This window comes from Somniosus microcephalus, chromosome 2 (genome assembly GCF_052327205.1).
Source record: "Somniosus microcephalus isolate GS21.2 chromosome 2, FLI_Smic_1.0, whole genome shotgun sequence".
NCBI classification, from domain to species: Eukaryota; Metazoa; Chordata; class Chondrichthyes; order Squaliformes; family Somniosidae; genus Somniosus; species Somniosus microcephalus.
Genome location: NC_140988.1, coordinates 249,310,871 through 249,336,153, shown reverse-complemented (window position 1 = coordinate 249,336,153; position 25,283 = coordinate 249,310,871). Strand labels below are relative to the sequence as shown.

At 46.3% G+C, this 25,283-nt stretch overlaps 1 protein-coding gene across 4 annotated transcripts in view; it reads left to right on the top strand.

Moving 5' to 3' along the window:
- The window catches only part of frg1 (FSHD region gene 1), a 32,758-nt gene extending 19,353 nt beyond the window's left edge, over nucleotides 1–13,405 (top strand). For all 4 annotated transcript variants that reach the window (XM_085970865.1, XM_085970859.1, XM_085970850.1 and 1 more), the window contains exons 8-9: nucleotides 12,569–12,679; nucleotides 12,795–13,405. In XM_085970865.1, coding sequence (XP_085826991.1) covers nucleotides 12,569–12,679; nucleotides 12,795–12,831 — 148 coding nt within the window. In that variant the 3' untranslated portion in view covers nucleotides 12,832–13,405. The remainder of the gene's footprint in view (nucleotides 1–12,568; nucleotides 12,680–12,794) is intronic.
- The last annotated feature ends 11,878 nt before the right edge of the window (nucleotides 13,406–25,283 follow it).

Here is a 25,283-nt window from a genome sequence, read left to right as displayed (position 1 = left end):
AGTCTATCTTTTAAAGGGCCTACATCGGCCCCACCTGTTATGATGCCTTCTGGCAATTGCATCGCCCTTCCTATCATCAATTCATAAGGGGTCAAGCCTGTCGTTCGGTTTTCAGTGGCTCGCAGCTTCATTAGGATAATGGGCAATACTTCAGTCCAGGTTTTCCCCGACGTCTGCATTGCCTTTGCCAATGCATTTTTAAGGGTTCGGTTCATTCGTTCCACCATGCCCGAACTTTGAGGGTGGTATGGGATGTGGAATTTTTGTTTAATTCCCATTAATTGGCATACCGTTTTTATGACACTCCCGGTAAAGTAGGTACCTTGATCAGAGTCCATTTGAATTGGTATTCCCCACTTGGGGATTACTTCTTCAGCTAAGACTCTGGCAACCGTCAAAGCGGTGCAATTTCACATGGGGAAAGCCTCTACCCAGCGGGTGAATTGGTCTATGACCACGAGGCAGTATGTTTTGCTGTGTGACGGTGGAAGGGGACCTGTGAAGTCTATTTGTATATGCTCCCAGGGCCCTCGTGGCCTTGGTTGATGCCCATTTTGACCTTTATGGGTCGCCCGGGGTTATACTGCGCACAGGTGATACATCGATGGCAGTATCTCGCGATATCTCTTCCCATTCCCTTCCACCACCATTCTTTGCTGAGGCTTCCCATCATCGCTTCTCTCCCTGAGTGTACAAGCCCATGGTGGAGTTCTAATAGCGTATTTTGAATGCACTTGGGGGCCATTACCCTGTTATCCTTTCGCCAGACATTATCGCTTCCCCGCTTTGCGCCTTGTTCTTCCCACGTACCTTTTTCGACGTCGGGGGTGTCCTCATGGAGTTCGTCAATACTTATCTCGTCCTCGGAGCTGCTCACAGCGGCTATTGGTACTACTTCGATCCTTTCTTGCTCTAGCGCCCTTTGTGCTGCTTGGTCCGCAGCCTGGTTCCCCTGGTGATTTAACCAGTCTGGGCTAGTCCGGTCCGGTTCCCTCTGATGTGCCTTAATCTTAATTACTGCTACCTGTTGGGGTTTGTCGCTAGCTTCTAGGAGGGCTTCTATCCTCAGCTGGTGTTTTATGGGATTGCCTCCCGTAGTAATGAATCCCCTCCTACCCCATGCAGTCATATAATCGTGGACCACCCCAAAGGCATACCTACTATCTGTGTAAATGTTCACGATTTTATTCTCTGACAACTCTAGTGCCCTGGTGAGAGCCACTAGCTCTGCCACTTGGGCCGATAAGCCTCCATCAATCCGTCCTGACTCTACGGTTTTTAATTCGCCATTAACCACCGCCCACTCCGTTCGGGGCAGCCCATCTATATACTTGCGTGAACCATCTACGTACAACGTCTCTTCCGCTGTCGCTAAAGGGGTGTCTTTTATCCTATCTTCTTCCAGGTTCATATCTACGTCCCCACAGTTGTGGGGCTCCCCAGTTCCCAGTATTCCTTCTGCCGGGTTCTCCCCTGTGTCTCTAACAATGGTTACTGCTTTACTCGGAGGGAGGAGGACGGCCTCCCACTTGGCACATCTCATGTTCGAGACGGATCTTAATTTCCTGGTATTCAGCATCTCTACCAGAGTGTGTTTAGTGTGCAATATAATGTTTCCTGTCATTACTATCGGCTCACTAACCTTTACTGCCCAAGCCACACAATCCAATGCAGCTATGCACCGGGAGAGCCCTGTGACTACCGGTCCCTCCGTTGTGGAATAGTAGGCGACGGGCCTTCTTTTATCCCCATGATCCTGTGTAACTACTGCTGTGTAAAACCCTTCTTCATTGTTGCAATGTATGTGGAAGTCCTTACTCATATCTGGCAGTCCTAGCCCTGGGGCTGATACTAGCTCAGACTTTAGTTGAGTATAAGCTTCCTCTTGTTCCGGTCCCCAATCTATCGGTTCCAACGCGGGTTTACCCCCTTTCACTAATCTTTGTATAGGTTCTGCTAATTTAGCGAACCCCGGGATAAAATTTCGACTGTAATTAAAGAGCCCCAGTACCTTCCTGACTCCGTGTACTGTTACGGGTCTCGGCATGCCCTGGACAGCGTGTTTCCTGTCCTGTGGCATTTCTTTAAGTCCTTGGGAGATTAGATGTCCCAGGTATAGGACCTGAGTTTTTTTCCTATCTGTGCTTTTTTAGGGCTTACCTTGAGGCCAGCCGTCTCTAGGGCCCTTAGTACTAAATATAGGGTTGCCAGATGGTCTGCCTTCGTTTCCGAGGCTATTAGTATGTCGTCGACGTACTGCAAAATAGTGCTTCCTTTAGGTACTTCTATCTGTTTTAGGATATCACTCATGACGCGGTGAAAAATAGCTGGGCTATTATGGAATCCGTGTGGCAATCGGGTCCACGTATATTGTTTATCCCCTACTGTGAATGCAAATTTCTCTTGTGATTCCGGATCTAATGGGAGTGCCCAGAATCCGTTAGCTATGTCTAAAACGTTGAATATCTTCTGTTCAGGGGATAGCCCATTCAAAATTGTTGAGGGGCTGGCAACGATGGGGTGTAATTTAGGAGTGACCCTGTTGAGGGCCGTATAGTCTATAGTCAACCTATAGCTCCCATCAGGTTTCTCTACTGGCCATGTGGGGGAATTAGTAGTGCTCGTGGTTTCCCTCAGGATACCCCTTTCTACTAGCCCCTTCACTATGTCCACGACTGCCTTCCTGGCCTCCGCCTTTATTGGGTACTGGCGGTGGGATTAGCCAATGTCCTGCCCCGACTCACGGGAGCCATCTCGACTATTTCAACGTCCCCCTCGCCTGCAGGGGCTGTTGGTTCTGCACTGTAATATGGGGGAAGGGAGGTGGTGTCTGGACAAGTCCCCATTCGCCCCCCCTCGTATACCTTACACTCTAATTCCTTTATAATCTTTGCTTGACATTTCGCCTTTGTCTCTAGTTCCGTAACCATCTGTACTTTGTCTTGTGCAACTTTCTTTATTACGTTTACTTGTTCAATGAGTCCTGCTAGTTGGTGTACTAATAACACTCCTGCCTTCTTGGTTTTATCCTTTGTCTGTTTAGTCAACCAGCTTCTCTGGAGTTCTAAAGTCTGTGACACATCCCACCTGTCTTTCTGCATCTTCTTAATTAACGACTGTCGGTTTGTCATATAAGAATATGTGAGGGAGCCCGAAGGTCCCCTCTTAACTTCCTCACCTGACATCGCCGCTGCTTCACCGATCGTTCGTGTCTGGAGATCTGTTCCTTAGAGAGCCCCCCTATTCTTTCCTTCCGAGAATACCCGAGCTTCTTGTCGCACTCTATGCCAGCGTTCTCAGAGGTCCGGGTTTGTCTTTCTCTCAAAACCGCCCGGACGTGTAACGCTTGCTTGTTGGACGGGGTTTCTACCCCTCCCCGGTGTCTGTTTACCTGATCAGGGTCCTACAACACCGACACTAATAATCTCCTAGTTCACTTAGCAACATGATATAATGCAGAAAAATGTTAACCGTACTCGACTAGTATCACGACTTTAGAACACCTTGGAGTCTCGGCACCTCCTTCATGGTCCTGGCCTTCGTGTGGGGCATTTGCCCTCTTAACATAGAAGATAGGAGCAGGAGTAGGCCATTCGGCCCTTCGAGCCTGCTCCGCCATTCAACGAGATCATGGCTGATCATCCAAACCCTAGCACCCGGTCCCTACACCGACAGCCACCCCACCCAAGCCCTATCCCCGTAACCCCACGTATTTAATCCCCCCTAACACTAAGGGCCAATTTTTATCATGGCCAATCAACCTAACCCGCACATCTTTGGACTGTGGGAGGAAACCGGAGCACCCGGAGGAAACCCATGCAAACACGGGGAGAATGTGCAAACTCCACACAGACAGTCACCCGAGGCCGGATTTGAACCCGGGTCCCTGGCGCTGTGAGGCAACAGTGCTAACCACTATGCCACCGTGCTGCCAACCGGCCTGAGGCTAGGTGTCTGAGACAAGTGTCCTCCTGATCCGAGGTTTTACTTAGTTACTATTACACAAATACAAATACACACATACAAATCAAGTAGTGTCTCTTACCCACTCAGTCTGTGTCCCAGATTCGTTTTGGTGCCACTTCGCCGTTCAGTTGCCTTGTCGAGTGTCTCTGATTTATGGGCGGTCAAAAATCTGACTACTCACCCTGGTCACTGATTCAAACGACTGTTCAGCTCCGTGGCACCCTGCTCGCAGCGCCAATTTGTTGTAGGAAAAATGATTCCTCGGAAACTAGACTGAGTAAGAGAGACAACTTTATTAAATGACAGAGCTCTGGGAGAAGCGTCTGCAACCACGCGGTCTGCGAGAGCACCTTCTCCCCGATTATAGTACATGCCGAGCTTATACAATTCCAAGAAGTTGGTTTTAGATCATTTACATTCATCCAATCAATTCGTTTATTAGCGCATATCGTTACTTTCCTCCAGTCAGGAGTTTACACACTTGTGTTGCCAATTCTGCCTCTTCAGGTCTTCGTTCCGTCTTGTTCCCCGGCGGAATGTGATTAGTTCGATAATAGGATACAAGTGATTAGTTCGATGATAGGATACCAGTGAACCTTGTTAGTCCTCAGTGATTCAGTTAGTCCCAGTCAGGACACGAGATGAACTTTGTTCCAGCCATGCGTAAGCGTGGCATGTCTCACTGTGCAGTGATTCAATTAGTCCCAGTCAGCGAATTTGTTGTTTGTGTCTTTTCCAGCAAAATCTTGTCCAGCAAAATTTTATTCTAACAAGGGGATCTCTGGGAGGTCCAGATTTCCCCTGCCCTTTGTGTGAAGAAGAACTTCCTGACATTATCCCTAAACAGCCTAGCTTGAATTTTAAGGTTACGCCCCCTTGTTCTAGACTCCTGCACCAGAGATAATGGCCTAAAATTTGCGATCGGAGGCTTCCTGCGGGCGGATGTCTCCAACCAGCAAAAAATCTATGAATTTACCTGGTGGCCTGGGAGGTCTGGAGACTTGCGCTCCTGGGCCTCTCTGGGTCTGTGCGAGTAGAGGCCCACGTATCCCAGGGGCGCATGCGATTCGCAAGTGCTCCTGGGATCACATGGACCGGCCCAATCAATAAAAGAAGGGAATCTCCATTCATACTTATGGGAGTTCTGTAAGTACGGAATCCCCATAAGTATGAATGGGGATCACTTAAAAATTATACGAACACATGAAATAAATAAAAAATAATAATTATATATTTAAAATGCCATTTAATTAAATATTTTAAACAAAAATAAATTAATATGTTTTAACAAGGCTAAAAATAAACTTACCTTATTGGACAGGGTTTTTAATGCATAAATGAGTGATAATTTTATTTTTCTATTTTTTAAAACTCTTATGCTGGTAAAAGCAGGCCTTACTCCTGCTTTTACCAGGCGTAAGAATTTCACGGACATTCAGCGGGTGGAAGTTGGGCAAATAGCGCAACTCTCCATCCGCAGAGGCTCTTTTTCCCGGAGATGCGGATCATCTGTCAAGAGAATGACAGATCGCAAGTTCCGGGTTTTCGCACATGCTCTTGGCGTGCCTAAACCCGGAACTTGCGCAGCCCTTACAGGCGCGTGCGAACCTCATACATACTCGTAGGAGTTGCAAAATACGGCCCATTAGTTTCTCTCTAGCTACCCTTTCAAATCAATTATTCATCTTAAACACCTCAATTAGATCGCCACTTAGTCTTTGATACTTAAGGGAATACCAGCCGAGTCTATGCATTCTCATAATTTAAGCTTTTTAGCTCCAGTCTCACTCTGGTGAATCTGCACTGCAACCCCTTCAAGACCAATATATCCTTCCTCAGCCCAGAACTGAACATAGTACCCCAGATGTGGTCTAACCAGAGCTTAATACAATTGTAGTATAACTTCGACCCCTTTGTATTCCATCCCCCTCGAGATAAAGGCCAACATTCCATTAGCCTTTTTAATTATTTTTGCAGAAAGTTAACATAGAAACATAGAAGATAGGAGCAGGAGTAGGCCATTCAGCCCTTCGAGCCTGCTCCGCCATTCATTGAGATCATGGCTGATCATCCAAATTCAGTACCCTGTCCCTGCCTTCTCCCCATATCCCTTGATCCCTTTAGCCTTAAGAAATATATCCAACTCTTTCTTGAATATATTTAATGAACTGGCCTCCACCGCCCTCTGTGGCACAGAATTCCACAGGTTCACCACTCTCTGGGTGAAGAAATTCCTCCTCATTTCAGTCCTAAATAGCTTACCCCTTATCCTTAGACTATAACCCCTGGTTCTGGACTCCCCGGCCATCAGAAACATCCTTCCTGCATCTAGTCTGTCCAGGCCTGACAGAATTTTATAGGTTTCGATGAGATCCCCTCTCAATCTTCTAAACTCTAGTGAGTATAAGCCCAATCAACACAATCTCTCCTCATACGTCATTCCTGCCATCCCAGGTATCAGCCTGGTGAATCTTCGCTGCACTCCTTCCATGGCAAGAACGTCCTTCCTCAGGTAAGGCGACCAAAACTGCACACAATACTCACGGTGTGGTCTCACCAAGGCCCTGTACAACTGCAGCAAGACATCCTTGTTCTTGTACTCGAACCCTCTTGCTATGAAGGCCAACATACCATTTGCCTTCTTAACCGCCTGCTGCACCTGCATTCTTACCTTCAGCGACTGGTGCACAAGAACACCCAGGTCTCTCTGCACTTCCCCTTCTCCCAATCTATTGCCATTCAAATAATAATCTGCCTTCCTGTTTTTGCCACCAAAGTGGATAACCTCACATTTAGTGCATTTGCCATGTTTCTGCCCAATCACCCAACCTGTCCAAATCGTACTGGAGTTTCACGACATCCTCCTCACAGCATACCCTCCCACCCAGCTTTGTGTCGTCTGCAAATTTGGAGCTAATACATCCAATTCCCTCGTCCAGATCATTAATATATATTGTGAACAGCTGGGGTCCTTGGACCGATCCTTGCGGTACCCCACTAGTCACTGCCTGCCACTCGAAAAACGACCCGTTTATTCCAACTCTTTGCTTTCTGTCCGCCAACCAGTTCTCTATCCAAGTCAATACCTTGCCCCCAATCCCATGTGCCTTAATTTTGCACGCTAATCTCTTATGTGGGACCTTATCGAAAGCCTTCTGAAAGTCCAAATACACCACATCCACTAGTTCTCCCTTATCTATTTTACCAGTTACATCCACAAAAAATTCCAGTAGATTAGTCAAGCATGATTTACCTTTTGTAAATCCATGTTGACTTTGTCTGATCCAGTCACTGCTTTCCAAGTGCTCTGCTATTGCATCTTTTATAATGGACTCTAGCATTTTCCCCACTACCGATGTCAAGCTTACCGGTCTATAATTCCCCGCCTTTTCTCTACCACCTTTTTTGAATAGTGGGGTAACATTAGCTACCCGCCAATCCATGGGTACCGTTCCAGAGTCTATCGAGTTCTGGAAGATGACCAGCAATGCATCTACTATTTCTAGGTCCACTTCCTTAAGTACCCTGGGATGTAGATTATCAGGCCCTGGGGATTTATCGGCCTTCAGTCCCATCAATTTTCCTAACACCATTTCCCTACAAATACTGATTTCTTTCAGTTCCACCCTTTCATCAGACCCTATGTTCCCCGGCATCTCTGGGAGGTTATTTGTGTCCTCCTTTGTGAAGACAGAACCAAAATATGTATTTAGTTGGTCTGCCATTTCTTTGTTCCCCATTATAAATTGGCCCAATTCTGACTGCAAGGGACCTACGCTTGACTTCACCAATCTTTTTCTCTTCACATATCTATAAAAGCTTTTACAGTCAGTTTTTATGTTCCCTACAAGCTTACTCTCATTCTATTTTCCCTTTCTTAATTAATCCCTTTGTCCTCCTTTGTTGAATCCTAAACTGCTCCCAGTCCTCAGGATTATTGCTTTTTCTGGCCAATTTATATGCCCTCTCCTTGGACCTTGTGCTATCCCTAATTTCCCTTGTTAGCCACGGTTGGGTCACCTTTTTTGTTTTATTTTTATGCCAAACAGGGATGAACAAATTCTGTAGTTCATCCATTCGGTCTTTGAATGTTTGCCATTGCCTATCCACCGTCAACCCTTTGAGTGCCATTCCCCAATCAATCCTACCCAACTCGCTCCTCAGACCATCGTAGTATCCTTTATTTAAATTGAGGACCCTAGTCTCCGAGTCAACTACTTCATTCTCCATCTTAATGAAGAATTCGATCATATTATGATCACTCCGACTCAAGGGGCCTCGTACAACAAGATTGCTAATTAATCCTTTCTCGTTACATAATACCCAGTCTAAGATGGCCTGATCTCTGGTTGGTTCCTCGACATATTGGTCCAGGAAACCATCCCGTAAACACTCCAGGAATTACTCCTCCACAGTATTGTTACTAATTTGGTTGGCCCAATCTATATGTAGATTAAAGTCACCCATGATGACTGCTGTGCCCTTATTGCACGCTTCTTTAATTTCCCTTTTAATGCCATCCCCAACCTCCGCCTTACTGTTTGGAGGTCTATAAACCACTCCCACTAACGTTTTTTTCCCCTTAGTATTTCTCAATTCTACCCATACAGATTCCACCTCATCAGAGCTAATACCCTTCATTACAATTGTGTTAATCCCTTCTTTAACCAGTAATGCTACCCCACCTCCCTTTTTGCCTATCTTTCCTGAATATCGAATACCCCTGGATGTTGAGTTCCCAGTCCTGGCCTTCCTTGAGCCACGTTTCCGTAATCCCAACCAAATCGTATTTGTTTACTTCTATTTGTGCAGCCAATTCATCCACCTAATTACAAATGCTCCTCGCATTAAGACACAAAGCCTTCAGGCTTGTTTTTTTTAACGCTCTTAGACCTATTAGAATTATTATTTACTGTGGCCATGTTTCATTTAAACCGTTGATTTCTCTGACTGCCACTTTTGTTTTTCTCCTTCCTATCTTTTGCTTTTATCCTTGTTTCCCTTTCCTCTGTCTCCCTGCTCAGGTTCCCAACCCCCTGCCATTTTAGTTTAAACCCTCCCCCACAGCACTAGCAAACACTTCCCCTAGGACATCGGTTCCAGCCCTGCCCACGTGCAAACCGTCCGGTTTGAACTGGTCCCACCTCCCCCAGAACCGGTTCCAATGTCCCAGGAACTTGAATCCCTCCCCCTGGCACCATTCCTCTAGCCACGTATTCATCTGAAGTATCCTTCTATTTCTACTCTGACTAGCACGTGGCACTGGTAGCAATCCTGAGATTACTACCTTTTGAGGTCCTGTTTTTAAATTTATCTCCTAACTCCCTATATTCCGCTTTTAGGACCTCATCCCACTTTTTATCTATATCGTTGGTGCCTATATGCACCACGACAACTGGCTGTTCACCCTCCCCTTCCAAGATGTTCTGCAGCCGCTCGGAGACATCCTTGACCCTTGCACCAGGGAGGCAACACACCATCCTGGAGTCTTGTTTGCGGCCGCAGAAACGCCTATCTATTCCCCTTACGATTTGAATAGGGGATTCAATTGTATTTGTTTACTTCTATTTGTGCAGCCAATTCATCCACCTTATTACTCTACCCCTCTTTTTCCTCCCATTCTGTGCAGCAGAGCCACCCCTGGTGCCAGGAAGTTGGCTGCTGCTGCCTTCCTCTGATAAGCCATCCCCCCCAACAGTACTCAAAGTGGTGTATCTGTTGGAGAGGGGGATGGCCACAGGGGACCCCTGCACTACCTGCCTGCGCCTAGTACTCTGCCTGTTGGTCACCCATTCCCTTTCTTCCTGTCCAACCTCTACCTGCGGTGTGTCCAACTCCTTAATGTGCTATTCACGATGTCCTGAGCATCGTGAACGTTCCAGTATGCATCCAATCGCAGCTCCAGCGCCGCAATGCTGTCTGTCAGTAGCTGCAGCTGGATGCACTTCCTGCACATGTCGTTGTCAGGGACACAGGAAGTGTCCCTGAGTTCCCACATATCGCAGGAGGAGCAGATCACGGGGCCCGGCTGTCCTGCCATGACTTACCCTTTAATTAATTGAATTTAAATTAAATCAATCAATCCCACTAATGACACTACAGTTAACTGGTTTACCAACAGTCCCTGCTACACTAGAGAGACCTTAGATACTATAAACCAGAGTTAAAGTTTTTTTTTAAAAAGAGAGAAATACTCACCAACCAATCACTTACCTGCTTCCTGGTGACGTCACACTTTGATTACTTTTTACCTCTCTTCCCCTGCTGTTGAATTGGTCGGGCCTCGCCTCGTTTGCTGACTCCGCCGCCGCTCCCCAACTGCCGCCGGTTTTTGAAACTCCTCAGCTGCTCGCTCACAGGTCCGCTCTGGTCGGGCCTCGTTTGCTGAACATGCAGGTACAGCAAGCAATTAGGAAGGCAAATGGTATGTTAGCTTTTATTGCAAGGAGGTTGGAGTATAAGAGTAAGGAAGTCTTGCTGCAATTATAAAGGAGTTTGGTGAGACCGCACCTGGAGTGCTGTGTACTTGTCTTAGAGGGGATGCAACAAAGGTTCATTAGATTAGTTCCTGGGATGAGAGGGTTGTCCTATGAGGAGGGATTGAGTAGAATGGGCCGATATTCCCTAGAGTTCAGAAGAATGAGAGGTGATCTAATTGAAACACACAAATTTATTAAAGGGCTTGACAGGGTAGATGCCGAGAGGTTGTCTTCTCTGGCTGGAGAGCCTAGAACCAGGGGTCATAGTCTCAGAATAAGGGGTTGGCCTTTTAAGACTGAGAGGAGGAGCAATTTCTTCACTCCAGAGGGTGGTGAAACTTTGGAATTCTCTACCCCAAAGGGCTGTGGATGCTGAGTCATTGAGTACAGGAAACTCTTTTTATACGGGACCGGCGTGGTGCCGGTTGATCAAAAAGTCCGGATTACAGAGAGGTATACTTAACAAGGTATGCGAGCCCCGTACACGGCCACAGGTGCAGGAGTCCTGGTTACACGGCCACAGATCCAGGAGTCCCTGTTGCACGGCCACAGGTGCAGGAACCCCGGTTACACGGCCACTAATATATAGTAAAACTTACTTGAACCTACTCCTGAATTTTGCTGGTTAAGAGAGATTTCTGGATATTTAGGTGCCGGTTAAAAGAGAGTTTCCTGTATATTCAAGGCTGAGATAGATACTTGGGCAATAAGGGAATCAAGGGATATGGGAATAGGGCAGGAAAGTGGAGTTGATCTAGAAGTTCAGCCACAATCTTATTGAATGGCGGTGCAGTCTTGAGCCTGCCCACTAGCATTTAGTGATTTCTGTACATGGATTCCTAAGTCCCTGCTCCTCCACAGTTCCCAGCTTCTCGCCATTTAGAAAATATTCTGGTCTATTTTTTTCAGGTCCAAAGTGGATGACCTCACACTTCACCACAACTCCATCTGCTACAGTATTGCCCACTCACTCAATTTGTATCAATGTCCCTTTGCAACTTTCTGCTCACATCTGCACTGATGACTGTGCCATCTAACTTGGTGTCGGCAATGATTTCCTGTGAAAAGAAGTACTTTCTAGCATCTAACCTAATTCTGTGCTTTTGTAACTTATACTGATGCCCCCCCCCCTCAATTCTCCCCTGTCTATCTTGTTTAAATAACTTATCCACTTGGAGAAAATCTAAACCCTTCATTTTTTTTAAAGACCTCTATTATATCCCCTGAAGTCTATGCTTTTCTTAGTAAATAGTCCCAGTTCCAGCTCTCTAAGCCTGTCCTGATAACTGTCAATACACACACCGACATTAGATTGATTTATCATGTTTGGTTTCACGGAGAATTCAAGTACAGGTAGACTATCCTTTATCCGAACTTCCGAAAACCTCTAAAAACCGAAAGTTTTTTTGTTCAGCGTAAGTCGTGCGCACGACATGACCAGAGTGGCACACGACTTACGCTGAGCAGGGCAGAGGGTCACAGAGTTCCCTCCTGGGTAGGAGATTGCAGGCCGAGCCGGGCAGTGTGAAGGAGGTACCGGGAGAGTGAACCCAACAATACAGCGGCCTGTCCAATAGCTGCAGCGGCCCGTCCAATATTCTTTTCTTCCCCCCGAACCGCGGCCCGTCCGATATTCTTTTCTCCCGACCCGCAGCCCGTCCGATATTCTTTTCTCCCGAACCGCGGCCCGTCCGATATTCTTTTCTCCCCCCACCCGACCCCCGACCTGATTTGCGGGCCAGCTTAGTAGGAGTCAGCCGATATCCGGCTTTCCAGAGAAGCAGGAAGGGGAATGAGACACGGAACAGTCGCAAGAGGTAGCTTGAACTTTTACAATTTATATTAAATACAAATTTCCCAGTCTTATAATAATACCTTCTGAAATCCGAAAAATTCCGAAAACCGAAACTCAGGTAGTCCCAAGGCTTTCGGATAAGGGATAGTGTACCTGTATATTGCAAAAAAAAGTTGAAGTATAAAAACTGAAACTTGATCCAGAGTTGTAAGACTTGGAAAAAGTGGATGAGAACTAGTTTTGAATGTGCCATGGCATTGTGCTGTTGTTTGTTATTGTGCTAAAGGCTTATTTCAGGTTCCCACTGTATTTCATTCTTCTGTTGCAGAAAGAAATTCCAGAGTTTTCAAGATCAAAAACTTAGAGTAAATGTAGAGGATAGTAAAATGCTGAAGAAAGCCAGGCAAGGAGGTACTTTCCATGAGGCCTTGCTAGACAGGTACGTGCTTGAGTTTTTAAATTTAGCAACTAGGAAGAAGGTTTTCCATTTAAATTATTCAGTTACTTTTTATCTTTAAACATTCATAATGAAATTTCTGTGTTTTGCTCTGCAGGCGAGCCAAGATGAAAGCTGACCGGTATTGCAAATGAAGCAAAGGATGTATGTTTTATTACCATGATATTTTCACTGGATGTGTGACTTTTTTTTGTCTACAAGACAACTTGCGTTCATACAGAACTGGCAGTGCTGTACAACCAGCAGCAATATGTGTAATGTAAACCTATTTTTTAAATTGCCATTTTACTTTTATAGAGTGTGTAATGTTGGTAGCCTTGAATGGTTCCTGTTGTAGATTAATCCTATTGTAAGAATGAACTGCAGATATGTTGCATTCCACTTCATTGTAGTGACCGAGTGTGCTACATTCCAACGAAACTTTTACTCTGGCAGATGCTCCAAGGAAGGAAAGAGTGAAAGGCAAGCTCAAACACAGAATCTTTGTCAGAGTTATACAAACTATTGTTCTGTGCACAACATTTATAATGCCTTAATTAGTTCCATTATTGACTCCCTTATTTCATGCTTGTTCATTCACGATCCATGCTGTTATCCTGTCGGTGATTTAAGTCTTCAATTTGGGATGGGGACAAACCACCAAATGTCAAAAACCTCAGTGTATTAAACACGTATAACATTAAAATATGTATAAAATTAATAATTAAACTTCTGCTATTCTGATTTCTTTTTAGGTTTAGGCTGCAGGAAGAGAATTGAGCACAAACCTAGCAAGAGTGTCTTAAGATAAATGAGAGATTAACAGAGTCATGGTTTGGTCTATTCTCTTCTCAAAAGATAATGCGCTCATATTTGTTTTATTTATGCCGTATAGAATAGCATATCATAAAGTTGCATTCCTAGGCCTAGAAATTCGGTTGGTAGCGCCGGCGCTGAGCGCCTAAAGAGACCTAGAATTGGGGCGATACCCTATGTTGGGGCGGTTGCTATGAAGATAGCAACAACTCAGATATTGACCATACATTTAACGCCTGCGCTAAGTGTTTGCGCGCGCAAGCAGATCATGACGTCATTTCAGTGTGCAACGCCTTTTAGGAGCGCCTGAGCGCATATTGGGTGGCGCCCAGAGCCTTAACGCCTAGCGCTATTAGTGACAGTTCGAGGGAGGGCTAGCAGGCCCTTCTCGGAGTAGGGGGGCGCTATTTAAAGGGGACAGCTCTAGTGCAGAAGCTTCAGCCACTTGGCCTGCTCATTGCGATCGTTGCTGGAGAGAGTTGGCGAGCTACTGTGGAGCAGAGTTTTGGGAATTTAGCTTTAGAGTACTTGGGACCTTCAAACCTGTCCGAAGCACTTGCAGCACTACACCTAAAAGCCTTTTGACCAACTGGCATCGGAATGGGAGCTGCTTTGGAGGGTGACGGCCTCATGGCCCAACACTGTGAAGGGGCAGAGAGACGGTGGGAGAGAGGGCCGGGAATGGCCAGAAGGAGGAGGGGCAATGGAGGTCGGCCAATCCGATGGGATGCTGCGAGGGTCTTTAGGCAGCAGGTGTCAAGCCTTGACATGTCAGAGGAGCAGTGTTTGCGAAGGCTCCGATTCTGGAGGGACATTGTTACTGATCTGTGCCACCTGCTTGGTCAGGATCTGCAGCCGCGTGAACGGTGCAGGACCTCTCTGTCCGTGTTCACTAAACTGACTGATGGCCTCAATTTTTATGCCAACGGATCCTTTCAGTCAGCCATTGGGGACATTGCGACTAGCGCTCAGGTTGCAGTCCACTGTTGCATCCGGCAAGTTACAGATGCCCTTTATAGGCGAAGGCATCAATTCATGACCTTCCCTCTGACCCTGCACAAGCAGGCGGAGCGCGCGCAGGGTATCGCTTCTATTGCGGACTTCCCCATGGTGCAGGGGGCGACTGACAGCACACACGTGGCTTTGAGGGCGCCATGCCAGCATCCTTAGGACTTCCGCAACCGCAAGGGGTTCCACTCCCTCAACGTGCAGCTGGTCTGTGACCACCGCCAAATCATCATGGCAGTCACCGTGCATTTCCCAGGGTGCAGCCACGATGCCTTTATCCTGCGGTTGACCTCAGTTTGTAACCTTTTTGAGGGGCTGGCTCGAACACGAGGCTGGCTTACTGGGGACAAGGGCTATCCTCTCTGCCCATGGCTGATGACAACACTCCGTGTGGCCGACACCCCAGCAGAAGAGCTGATCAGCGGCCATCAGGCGACCAGGCACAGTAAACAGCACACTATTGGTGTTCTCAAAAAGCGTTTCCGATGTCTGGAACATTCGGGGGGGATCCCTGCAGTACTCGCCGCAGCAAGTGGGACACATCGTCGTCGTCTGCTGCATGCTCCACAACTTGGCGAATCGACACACCCAGCCAATTCCACCTGTCCCTCAACGACCAGCAGAGCAGGCGGAGGAGGAAGAGCAGGAGGAGGAGGAAGATGGAAGGGCTCCTGAAAGTGGAAGGTCCATACGTCAGAGGCTCATCAGGACTACTTTCGAGACCCCTGTGGCGGAATGATGAGAGTCTTAACTCCTGCACACTTTGGATGTTTGACGGCCTCTGAATGCCAGCATCACTGAAAGTAGCCACGTGCACCATGCCACATTGAAACTTCTGTTTATTGTCACAAAAGTCTTTCATTACAGCAAAACAACGTAATGTCAACAGAAACCATAAGTAACAAAATAACTGTGAACTCTTCGGCAAAGCCGCAAAACTCAACAAACCTTCTGCAAATATAACAACAGGTGAGGGTGTCCTTGAATTTGGACAAAGAAACGTCTCAGCACCTCCCTCTACAACTGGCCCCTTGAGGGAGAACGACTTCTCTTTCGCGCCCGGCCCCTTCCCTCCCTGCTGCTCCTACGTAATTGGACCCCAGTGGCGGGCTCAAGGCTGGGGGACGCCTGCTAACTGTGTGGAAGCGCAGAAGCCCCTGAGGGACGGCCTGGCCGACCTCTGGGCTTGGAGGGTGCGGACGCAGGATGCTTGATGTGATCATGGCTGGAAGCAGTGTGCCCTGCAGGTGGTGGCAGCTGCACTGCAGACGTACCAGCGCTGGCATATGCAATGGTCTCCTGCCGAGAGAGGACACCTGCACCATGGTCGGACGACACACTGGCTATCTGAGGGGAGTGGCTCGGCTCATCCGCCACAATCGCATGCTCCACTGATTCCTGGCCTTGTATGGGACTGGAAGGGCCCGGGGTGATCCTAACTGATGCAAGAGGGTGGCTGCCGTGAGAGATTGCGTTGCCTCAATCTGGGTGTGGAGGAGCCCAGCAAGTGACTGCGTGGCAACAGTGAGGACCTGTGTGCCAGGTGCCAGTGCTTCGGAGAAGCCCTGGACAGTTCTTCCCATTGCTTCGGACAAGGCAGGTGCCGACCGCTCCACTGCCTCGGACAAGCCCTGGACAGACCTTTCCAGGGATTGGCCGAAGCCCTGAACAGTCCTTTCCATAGCGGCCTCAAAGCCCTGGACAGTCTTCTCCATTGTTGGGCCGAAGCCCTGGATAGTCCTGTCCATTGTTGCCCCGAAGCCCTGGATAGAACTGTCCATTGTTGCCCCAAAGCCCTGGAGAGTCCTCTCCATTGTTGCCCCGAAGTCCAACATACTCTTAGCCAATGAATCTATTGACTCCGGCATCTTCTCCACTGCAGCCATCAGCTCCGTGTGTCTGAGCCGGGCCTGTTTGCTCATTTCAGCCAGGCAACGCACCTCCTCTGCACTCTGTGCAGCAGTCATCACTACCTGCCTTGCCCTCCGGGGAGACGGTGGCCGAACTTGCCTATCCCCCTTGCGTTGCTGCATGCCGCTTGTTCCGGCAACTGGTTCATCCTCTGAGCACCCCCCCTCCCCTCCAGGGGACTACTATCCCCAGTCTGTAGATGTGTCCGCTCCCCGGATTCTGCAACGGCTGGTCCAGATTCCTCCTGCTCCTCGCCTCCGGTGGCACTGGCACTGGCAGCTTCAGTGCGTTGAGCCCGAGTTGGTGCTGATTCATCTGAAAGCCGGGAGGTGGAAGAGTGGCTTTAGCAAAAGGACAGGTTTGCGGAAAGGCTCTGACATGGCTGCACACTGAGGAAGCATGCTGGCGGGGGGACCAAGTGGAAGGCAACAGGTGAAAAAGGTGAGAGTCTTACCCTCGCTGTCGGAAATGGGGTCGGCAGATGCAGTGGTCACAGGACCAGACAGACGTCCTCCAAGAATCTGGTGCGCACTCTCCTCCAGATCCGTGAGAGTGACCACTTGTGGAGGTCCGCCGCCGGTTCGACGCTGCTGCTTTCGGATCGTCGCCAGCTTGGACTGCAGGGGAAAGAAGGGGAAGCTCTGTTACATGATGCCTTGAGAGATCATCTCATGCCCCCCATGGTGCAAGAGCCCTTACATGAGGCCTTGAGACATCATCGCATGCCCCCCATGGTGAAAGAGCCCTTACATGAGGCCTTGAGACATCTGTCCATGTGTGTGCCCAGAAAGGGCAATGGGCGCTTGCTGACAGATGGCCATTGGGGCATCATGGCAACAGGGTGCCCGAAGTCAGCTGCAGATGGAGGGAATCAGAAGTTTGCTAAACCATCACTCACCCTAACGATCCGTGTGAGGTCGTTGAATTTCTTCCTGCACTGAACAGGGGTCCTGGTCGCCATGCTGCTGGAGTTGACCCTCACAGCAACCTCCCTCCAAGATCGTCGGTAAGCCTTCTGATTCGGCCTCTTGCCATTGTCCGGATACAGGACATCTCGACGGCGCTCAACTGCAGCCACCAACTGGTCCAGAGCCTCAGTGCTGAAGCGCTTTGCTCTCTGTCTAACCTTCTCCATGCTCAACAAGTTTCTAACGCCAGAGAAGGGCGAGCGCCGAATCTGAGGCCTACAGGGCGTTTGGTGTGGAAGCTCAGGCTGACTGACCCACCCCTTTAAGAGCCGGCCGGCGCCTGGAAGTCTCGTGGTTTCCCGTAATTGAGATCACCTGCGCTGCGCCCGTCCGCGTCGATATTGAGTAGCGCCTGAACTTTTGCGCCTTAGGAGCACCGTGCAACGGCTGAATTAGCGCCTCAATCCCCTTTGGGGGCGATGCAACCCAATATCTCGCCAGGCAGCGATAAGTTTCGTCTGGCTATAAACTTTGCGCACCGCCAGTTCTAGCGCCTCAAGCGGGGCTATACCCAATTTCTAGGCCCTAATGTATTTTTTTCAATGATAATGCAAGTCAAGTGTAATCACCTACTTAGCAAATTAAATAAACCGAACATTTAATGAATCCTGTCCATCCAATTTTGCTATACTAAAATAATCTTGTAAAAGGCTAAAGTTCAGATCTTTGGAGAACTAGGTGGGCATGGGATGAAGCTCTGAAGAGGGAAGTTGAATAGCCAGATCAAATAGAACAATTTTACACAAAGGTTGGTGAATGTTTGGAATGGACTGCCCAGCGAGATGATCTATGCTGATAACATCAGTAATTTCAAGAGGGATTTTGGACGAGCATTTGGTTAAATCGATTGAGGGATATAAGCAGTGAACTCTGAGGCCAGTCAGATGGACCTATACGGTCTTTCCCTGTCCTGTACATTCCTAATATGGGCTAGATTGTGGAGGTACACAAAGAATGTACCAAGTCTACACGGTAGAGCTTAAAAACTGGCAGTTCAGCTTCTTTCTACCACTCCACTAATCATGGCCCCTCCCATTGATTGACTACAGGAGACTTTCAGTCCCTTCTACAAACTTCCAATACTCAGTCACCAGTAGTGATATTTTGAGTATCACATGAACTGATTGCATTCAGGAAACCAGTCATTACTTAGGCCATTTAATCTTTAACCAGAATATTCTATAACTAAAGAAAATAGCTAACCACCTTTTCTGACCAGAATATCCCATAATACAGTTAGAATAAATACTTGTTTCAATTCTAGAACATTAGCTGTCATGTTTTGGGATTTTTTGACAATTTTTCTACGGAAAGGATTCGGAAAAAACAAATTACTTCTAATTGTTGGGCTTTAAAAGCAAAGTTTTTTTTTAAAGGGGCACTGAGATGATAGGTGGTTAAAGTGCTAATGTGCTAAGTTTTGATTTTTTTCCCCCCAGAGACTAAATAATTTTTTTTCATTCTCTGGATGCAGACATGGGTGGTACTTATTGCCTTTCCCTAGTTGCCCTGAGAAGATGGCGATGGGCCGCTTTTTTGAACTGCTGCAGTTAGTGTGGTGAAGGTACTCCACAATGCTGTTAGGTAGGGAGCTCCAGTATTTTGACAGTGACTATGAACTAACTGGCTGGCAATATATGTCAAGTCAAGGGGAACTTGGAGGTGATGGTGTTCCCATGTACCTACTGCTCTTGTCCTTCGAGGTGGTGGAGGCCATGGGTTTGGGGGATTCTGCCAAAGAAGCCTTGTTGACTTGCTGCAATGCATCTTGTAGGTAGCACACACTGCAGCCACAATGTGCCGGTGGTAGAAGGAGTGGTTATTTAAGCTAGTGCAGGGGTTTTCAAGTGGGGGTCCGTGGCCTCTTAGGGATCCGTGAGAAGATTTTTAAAAATAAACAAGAAAAATACACCGTTGCGTAAAGGTGGGATCGAGCTGAGCAAACTGGAGGCTCCTGCCCCAACTCAGACCTTTGTTTTCCCGCTCCCGAATGTCTGTGCGAGGACGGCTTCCGCCAAGTCCAGGCCCCTGCTCGCTGAGAAGGAAGAGAGGCGGCGGTCGCTGAGCGCAAATCCCCTGGCTCGAGTCCTCCGTTCTCTTGCCAGGTATTTACGTTGATTCCGTTTCAGATTTGATATTTCTTTTCTCCTATTTTTGTTGTTGTCACGATTGTCAATCAAATGAAGAAGGCGAAGGAAATGGGCGGCAGCTGCAAGAAGGAAAGGAGCTTCTGGGGTCAAACAGTGAGTTGCTGTCTTCGTGGAGCAAGAAAAGCGAATTTGTCAACATTAGGAATCTATTAGGATTGACACTTATTACCAGCAAAACTGAAACAGTTTGCAAACCCATTTAAATATTCTGCACTGTCTACTTTTTCCCCCCATTTTCTCTCCTGTCTTCAGAGTGTTGACTCACACTGTAGTATAGTTACAAAGGTGCAACATGGTTGAATTCCATATTCAAGTAGAGGGTGAGAAGGTTGGATCTCAAACAACCGTGCTAAGCTTGAATAAAGGAGACTATGGAGGTATGAGAGCAGAATTGAGTAGAGTGGATTGGGAAAATAGATTAAAGGGTAAGACGATACATGATCAGTGGTGTACATTTAAGGAGTTATTTTACAACTTCCAAAAAATATATATTCCACTGAGAAGAAAAGGGTGTAAAAGAAAAGACAGCCATCCGTGGCTAAGTAAAGAAATTAAGGATAGTTTTCGACTAAAAACAAGGGCATATAAGGTAGCCAAATCTAGTGGGAGGATAGAGGATTGGGAAAACTTTAAAAGACAGCAAAAAATAACAAAAAGATTGATTAAGAAAGGGAAGATAGATTATGAAAGTAAATTAGCAAAAAATATAAAAACAGATAGTAAGAGTTTTTATAGTTATATAAAAAGAAAAAGTGTGGCTAAAGTAAATGTTGGTCCCTTAGAGGATGAGACTGGGAAATTAATGGTGGGAAATATGGAGATGGCAAAAACACTGAATATTTTGTATCAGTCTTTACAGTAGAGGACACTAAGAATATCCCAACACTGGACAAACAGGGGGCTATAGGAGGGGAGGAGCTAAACACGATCAAAATCACTAAGGAAGTGGTACTCAGTAAAATAATGGGACTCAAGGCGGATAAATCACCTGGACCTGATGGCTTACATCCTAGGGTCTTGAGGGAAGTGGCGGTAGGGATTGTGGATGCATTGGTAATAATTTTCCAAAACTCCCTGGACTCCGCAAAGGTCCCGGCAGACTGGAAAACTGCTAATGTAACCCCCTTATTTAAAAAGGGCAGTAGACAGAAGGCTGGAAACTATAGACCGGTTAGCCTAACCTCTGTGGTAGGTAAAATTTTGGAGTCCATTATTAAGGAGACAGTAACAGGACATTTGGATAATCATAATTTAATAGGACAAAGTCAGCATGGTTTTATGAAGGGGAAGTCATGTTTGACAAATTTGCTGGAGTTCTTTGAGGAAGTAACATATAGGGTGGATAAAGGGGAACCAGTGGACGTAGTGTATTTAGACTTCCAAAAGGCATTTGACAAGGTGCCACACAAAAGATTATTGCTTAAGATAAAAAATCACGGGATTGGGGGTAATATTCTGGCATGGATAGAGGATTGGCTATCTAACAGAAGGCAGAGAGTTGGGATAAATGGTTCATTCTCAGACTGGCAATCAGTAACTAGTGGTGTTCCGCAGGGGTCAGTGCTGGGTCCCCAACTCTTTACAATCTATATTAACGATTTGGAGGAGGGGACCGAGTGTAACATATCAAAGTTTGCAGATGATACTAAGATGGGAGGGAAAGTAGTGAGTGAGGAGGACATAAAAAACCTGCAAGGGGACATAGACAGGCTAAGTAAGTGGGCAGAGATTTGGCAGATGGAATACAATACTGGAAAGTGTGAGGTTATGCACTTTGGTAGGAAAAATCGTAGAGCAAGTTATTATCTTAATGGCAAGAAACTGGAAAGTACTGAAGTACAAAGGGATCTGGGGGTCCTGGTGCACGAAACTCAAAAGGTTAGTATGCAGGTGCAGCAAGTGATTAAGAAGGCCAATGGAATGTTGGCTTTCATTGCTAGGGGGATAGAATATAAAAATAGGGAGGTATTGCTTCAGTTGTACAAGGTATTGGTGAGACCGCACCTGGAATACTGCACACAGTTTTGGTGTCCATACTTAAGAAAAGACATACTTGCTCTCGAGTCAGTACAAAGAAGGTTCACTCGGTTAATCCCGGGGATGAGGGGATGGACATATGAGGAGAGGTTGAGTAGATTGGGACTCTACTCATTGGAGTTCAGAAGAATGAGAGGCGATCTTATTGAAACATATAAGATTGTGAAGGGGTTGGATCGGGTGGATGCGGGGAGGATGTTCCCGATGATGGGTGAAACTAGAACTAGGGGGCATAGTCTTACAATAAGGGGCTGCTCTTTCAAAACTGAGATGAGGAGGAACTACTTCACTCAGAGGGTGGTAGGTCCATGGAATATGCTGCCCCAAAAAGCTGTAGAAGCTACATCATTACATAAATTTAAAACAGAAATAGACAGTTTCCTAGAAGTAAAGGGAATTAAGGGTTACGGGGAGCGGGCAGGAATTTGGACATGAGTCTAGGTTCGGATCGGTCATGGCCCTGTGGGTAGCGGAGCAGGCCCAGGGGCTGTGTAGCCTGATCCTGCTCCTATTTCGTGTGTCAAATTCTGTTAATTTCAGGAGATAGTTATGTGATAGAGATTGGCGGTTAGGATCAGATCAGCCATGATCTTACTGAATGGCGGAGCAGGCTCGAGGGGCCGATTGGCCTACTCCTGCTCCTATTTCTTATGCCCTTTGGAGCCTAACCTCATTCATTCTTCACCTGCGAGGCTATACCTTGAGTGTTAGCAGTTTTGCTCTACCAAGGAGGGCATCACAGGCAGACCTGATTGTTCACACCCAATATTGGCCTCCAGCTAGGATTTCAACCTTCCAGGATTGTCCCGGAGTCACGAGGAACAAAACATTAATCTGGGCACTGCTGCGAGCTATTTGGGAGAAAAATCATACGGGCCTTAAAAAAATGTGTTTTTTCAATTTCATTGTAGACTTTTGTTTATTAGTTATAAAAATATGGGAGTGGGGGGGAGAGGCTGTTTGTCTGACTATCTGGCAAAGAACCAGGACCGGCTGATGTGACGGGAACAGTCAGTGAGGGAGTCGGAGGTTGCGGGGGAAAGGGGGAGACTGGGGGTCAGGTGATTGGAGCTCGTGGAGGGAAAGCAGGACTGGGATGGGTGTGGGGACCAGCATTTTCTGCAGTGCCGGGATAGCAGCAGCAGCAGTAACATGGTGAGTGAGAGCGACGCTGAGGGAATTTTTATATAGAAAAAATACTTAAGTTACAAGGGGTCCATGGAATTTTTATAACACGGGAGAGGGGCCTCAGAAGCAAAAAGGTTGAGAATCCTTGGGTTAGTGGAAGAGGTGCCGATCAAGCAGACTGTTTTTTTCCTGGATGGTGTTGAGCTTATTGAGTGTTGTTGCCAATCAAAAACTAGCTCTATTCATTAGACAAATTAGACATTTTCCAATCAGCAATGAACAAGCACCACAAAAATCAAAAAACAATGAAATTGCTCATAATTTCTTCACATTGGTTTTAGTTACCATTTTCCTTTTTCATGAAGGTCAGTGTATATAACTGATATTTATAACAAACACAAAAAAATTACATAGCTTTATAAAAATCACTAAGCCTTCAGGAAGTCCCAAAGCACTTTTCAACCAATAGATTATTTATGAATTGCAGTCCACTTTTATGTAGGCAAATACAGCAGCCAATTTGTGCACAGTAAGACCCAATAAACAGCAATGCGATGAATGACCAGCTAATCTGGTTTGGGGGTTAGTTGAGGGATGAATGTTGGCCAGGACACCAGGAAAATAGCTTTCTCTTCAAAGATGTGTCCTGGGATCTTTTATATCTACCTGAACAGCCAGGTTTAATAGAATCATCAGAAAGGTAACATCGTCAACAATGCAGCCCTCCCTTAGTGCTACATTGAAATGTTAGTCTAGATTATGTGCTGTGTGGCTTGAAGCCACAACCTAATCCAGAGGCAACAGTGCTGCCACTGAACCAAGCTGACACTTGGAAACCATCCATCCACCGGCAGCTAGCCAAACCACAGCTCTACAGCCACCAGCAGCCAGTCTATAGCTAGCCACCACGTTTGAACTGGAGGCCTGAGTTCTTGAACCTGACTGGTAGAAGAAATTGAAAAGCACATTGCCAAATAATAACTGATGCAATTATTAATGCTTCCTGGGAATGCTGTATTAACAGACAATGTACTAGCAGTTGAATGTAACTCATGAGAATGAAAGTTATACTTTAAAGTGAGGCTAAGGGCACCAAGAGGGAACAAACAAGACTTATTTTGTTCCACTCCAGTCCATGCTTACACTCTTGTTTTCGTCTCTCTAGTCCATGCTGGTATTGTGTCCCTATCAGCACAGCTTCGTATCCAGGTCCTGCCACGGATCTCCAGTCGGTCCTACCTCACCCCATCCCTCCAGAACTCTCGATACGGCTCTAATTGATTCATGTTGCTGCCCTGAAATGATTGAATTGGCGACATAATATGGGCTGGATTTCCTGCTCTCAAGAATTCCTGCCACAGTCTATAGCTCTTTCAATCATTTCAGGGCAGCAACAGGAGTCACTTGGAGCCACATTGGGAGTCTGGGAGCTTGGCAAATGGTCAGCTGGTTGACAAGCATATGCTGCTTATTCTGATTCCCCAGAAGTGAGTATATACTTGTCAACAAAAATTAAAAGTAGATCATGCCATATAACTGTATATGCCCCCACTATACATGTATATGTCCCCCCGGGACCCATGCAGAAAAAAATTGTGTAACAGTACCAAGACACCGTCATGCTGAAAGACCTCCGAGATTCCTCACATTAAAATTCTGTTTAATTCCTCATTTATAGATGGAAAAGTGAGTCTTGAGAAGGCACTTGGGAAAAGTTTGGCCTATTGACTGAAATCTGAAGAATCCTAGCTTTTTTTAATGAAGTTTATAGAATGAAGTGTGAAGGCCTGTGTTTCAAAACAATAATACATTTTATGGGTTTAAATGTCATTGACTTGATCTATGTATGTTACTGTCTTGTAATACACCCTCTGTTTGTAATATCCGATGTGATATAATAGTGGAAGCTGCATGTAAATAAGGATTTGAATGATCGGTTGTCTTCAGTAATACACTATAATGTTATCACACATTCTTAAAGAACATGTGTTATAGTTAGAACCACTAAACTTTATTTGATGGCCAGATCCCACCTCAACATTTATGGAGTCCTCAACATTTATGGAGCTTTCAACATCAGGGAAAATGTTAGGTGTGAGATTTCTAATCCAAAATGGTGAAGCAAATTGAACCCATGTAAATATATTGGGTGCTGATTACTTTTCAGCGTGACATGCAGTGTAACAGGACATATTAGAAATTCAAATATCTAATTTCAGACCTTGCTATTGTCAATCATTAGGAATGAAAATAATTCATAGAATCATATAAGTTTAAGGCACAGAAGGAGACCATTGTGCTTTTTTAAAAGGCCTATTTTGATGTTGCATGATTTAGTAATTTATCATTGTTGCTGGTGACCATTTTTTTTAAATTACAAAAATATACTTTTATTCATACAATACATACAGTACAATCCAAATGTCAAAATTCAAATAATACAATACAGATCGTACAGGATAAATGCAGGACACTCTCGGGTGTCTCATTCCAATTGCATTTTTTTTAATTCATTTTTTTTGGGATGTGGGCGTCGCTGGCAAGGCCAGTATTTATTGCCCATCCCTAATTGCCCTTGAGAATGTGGTG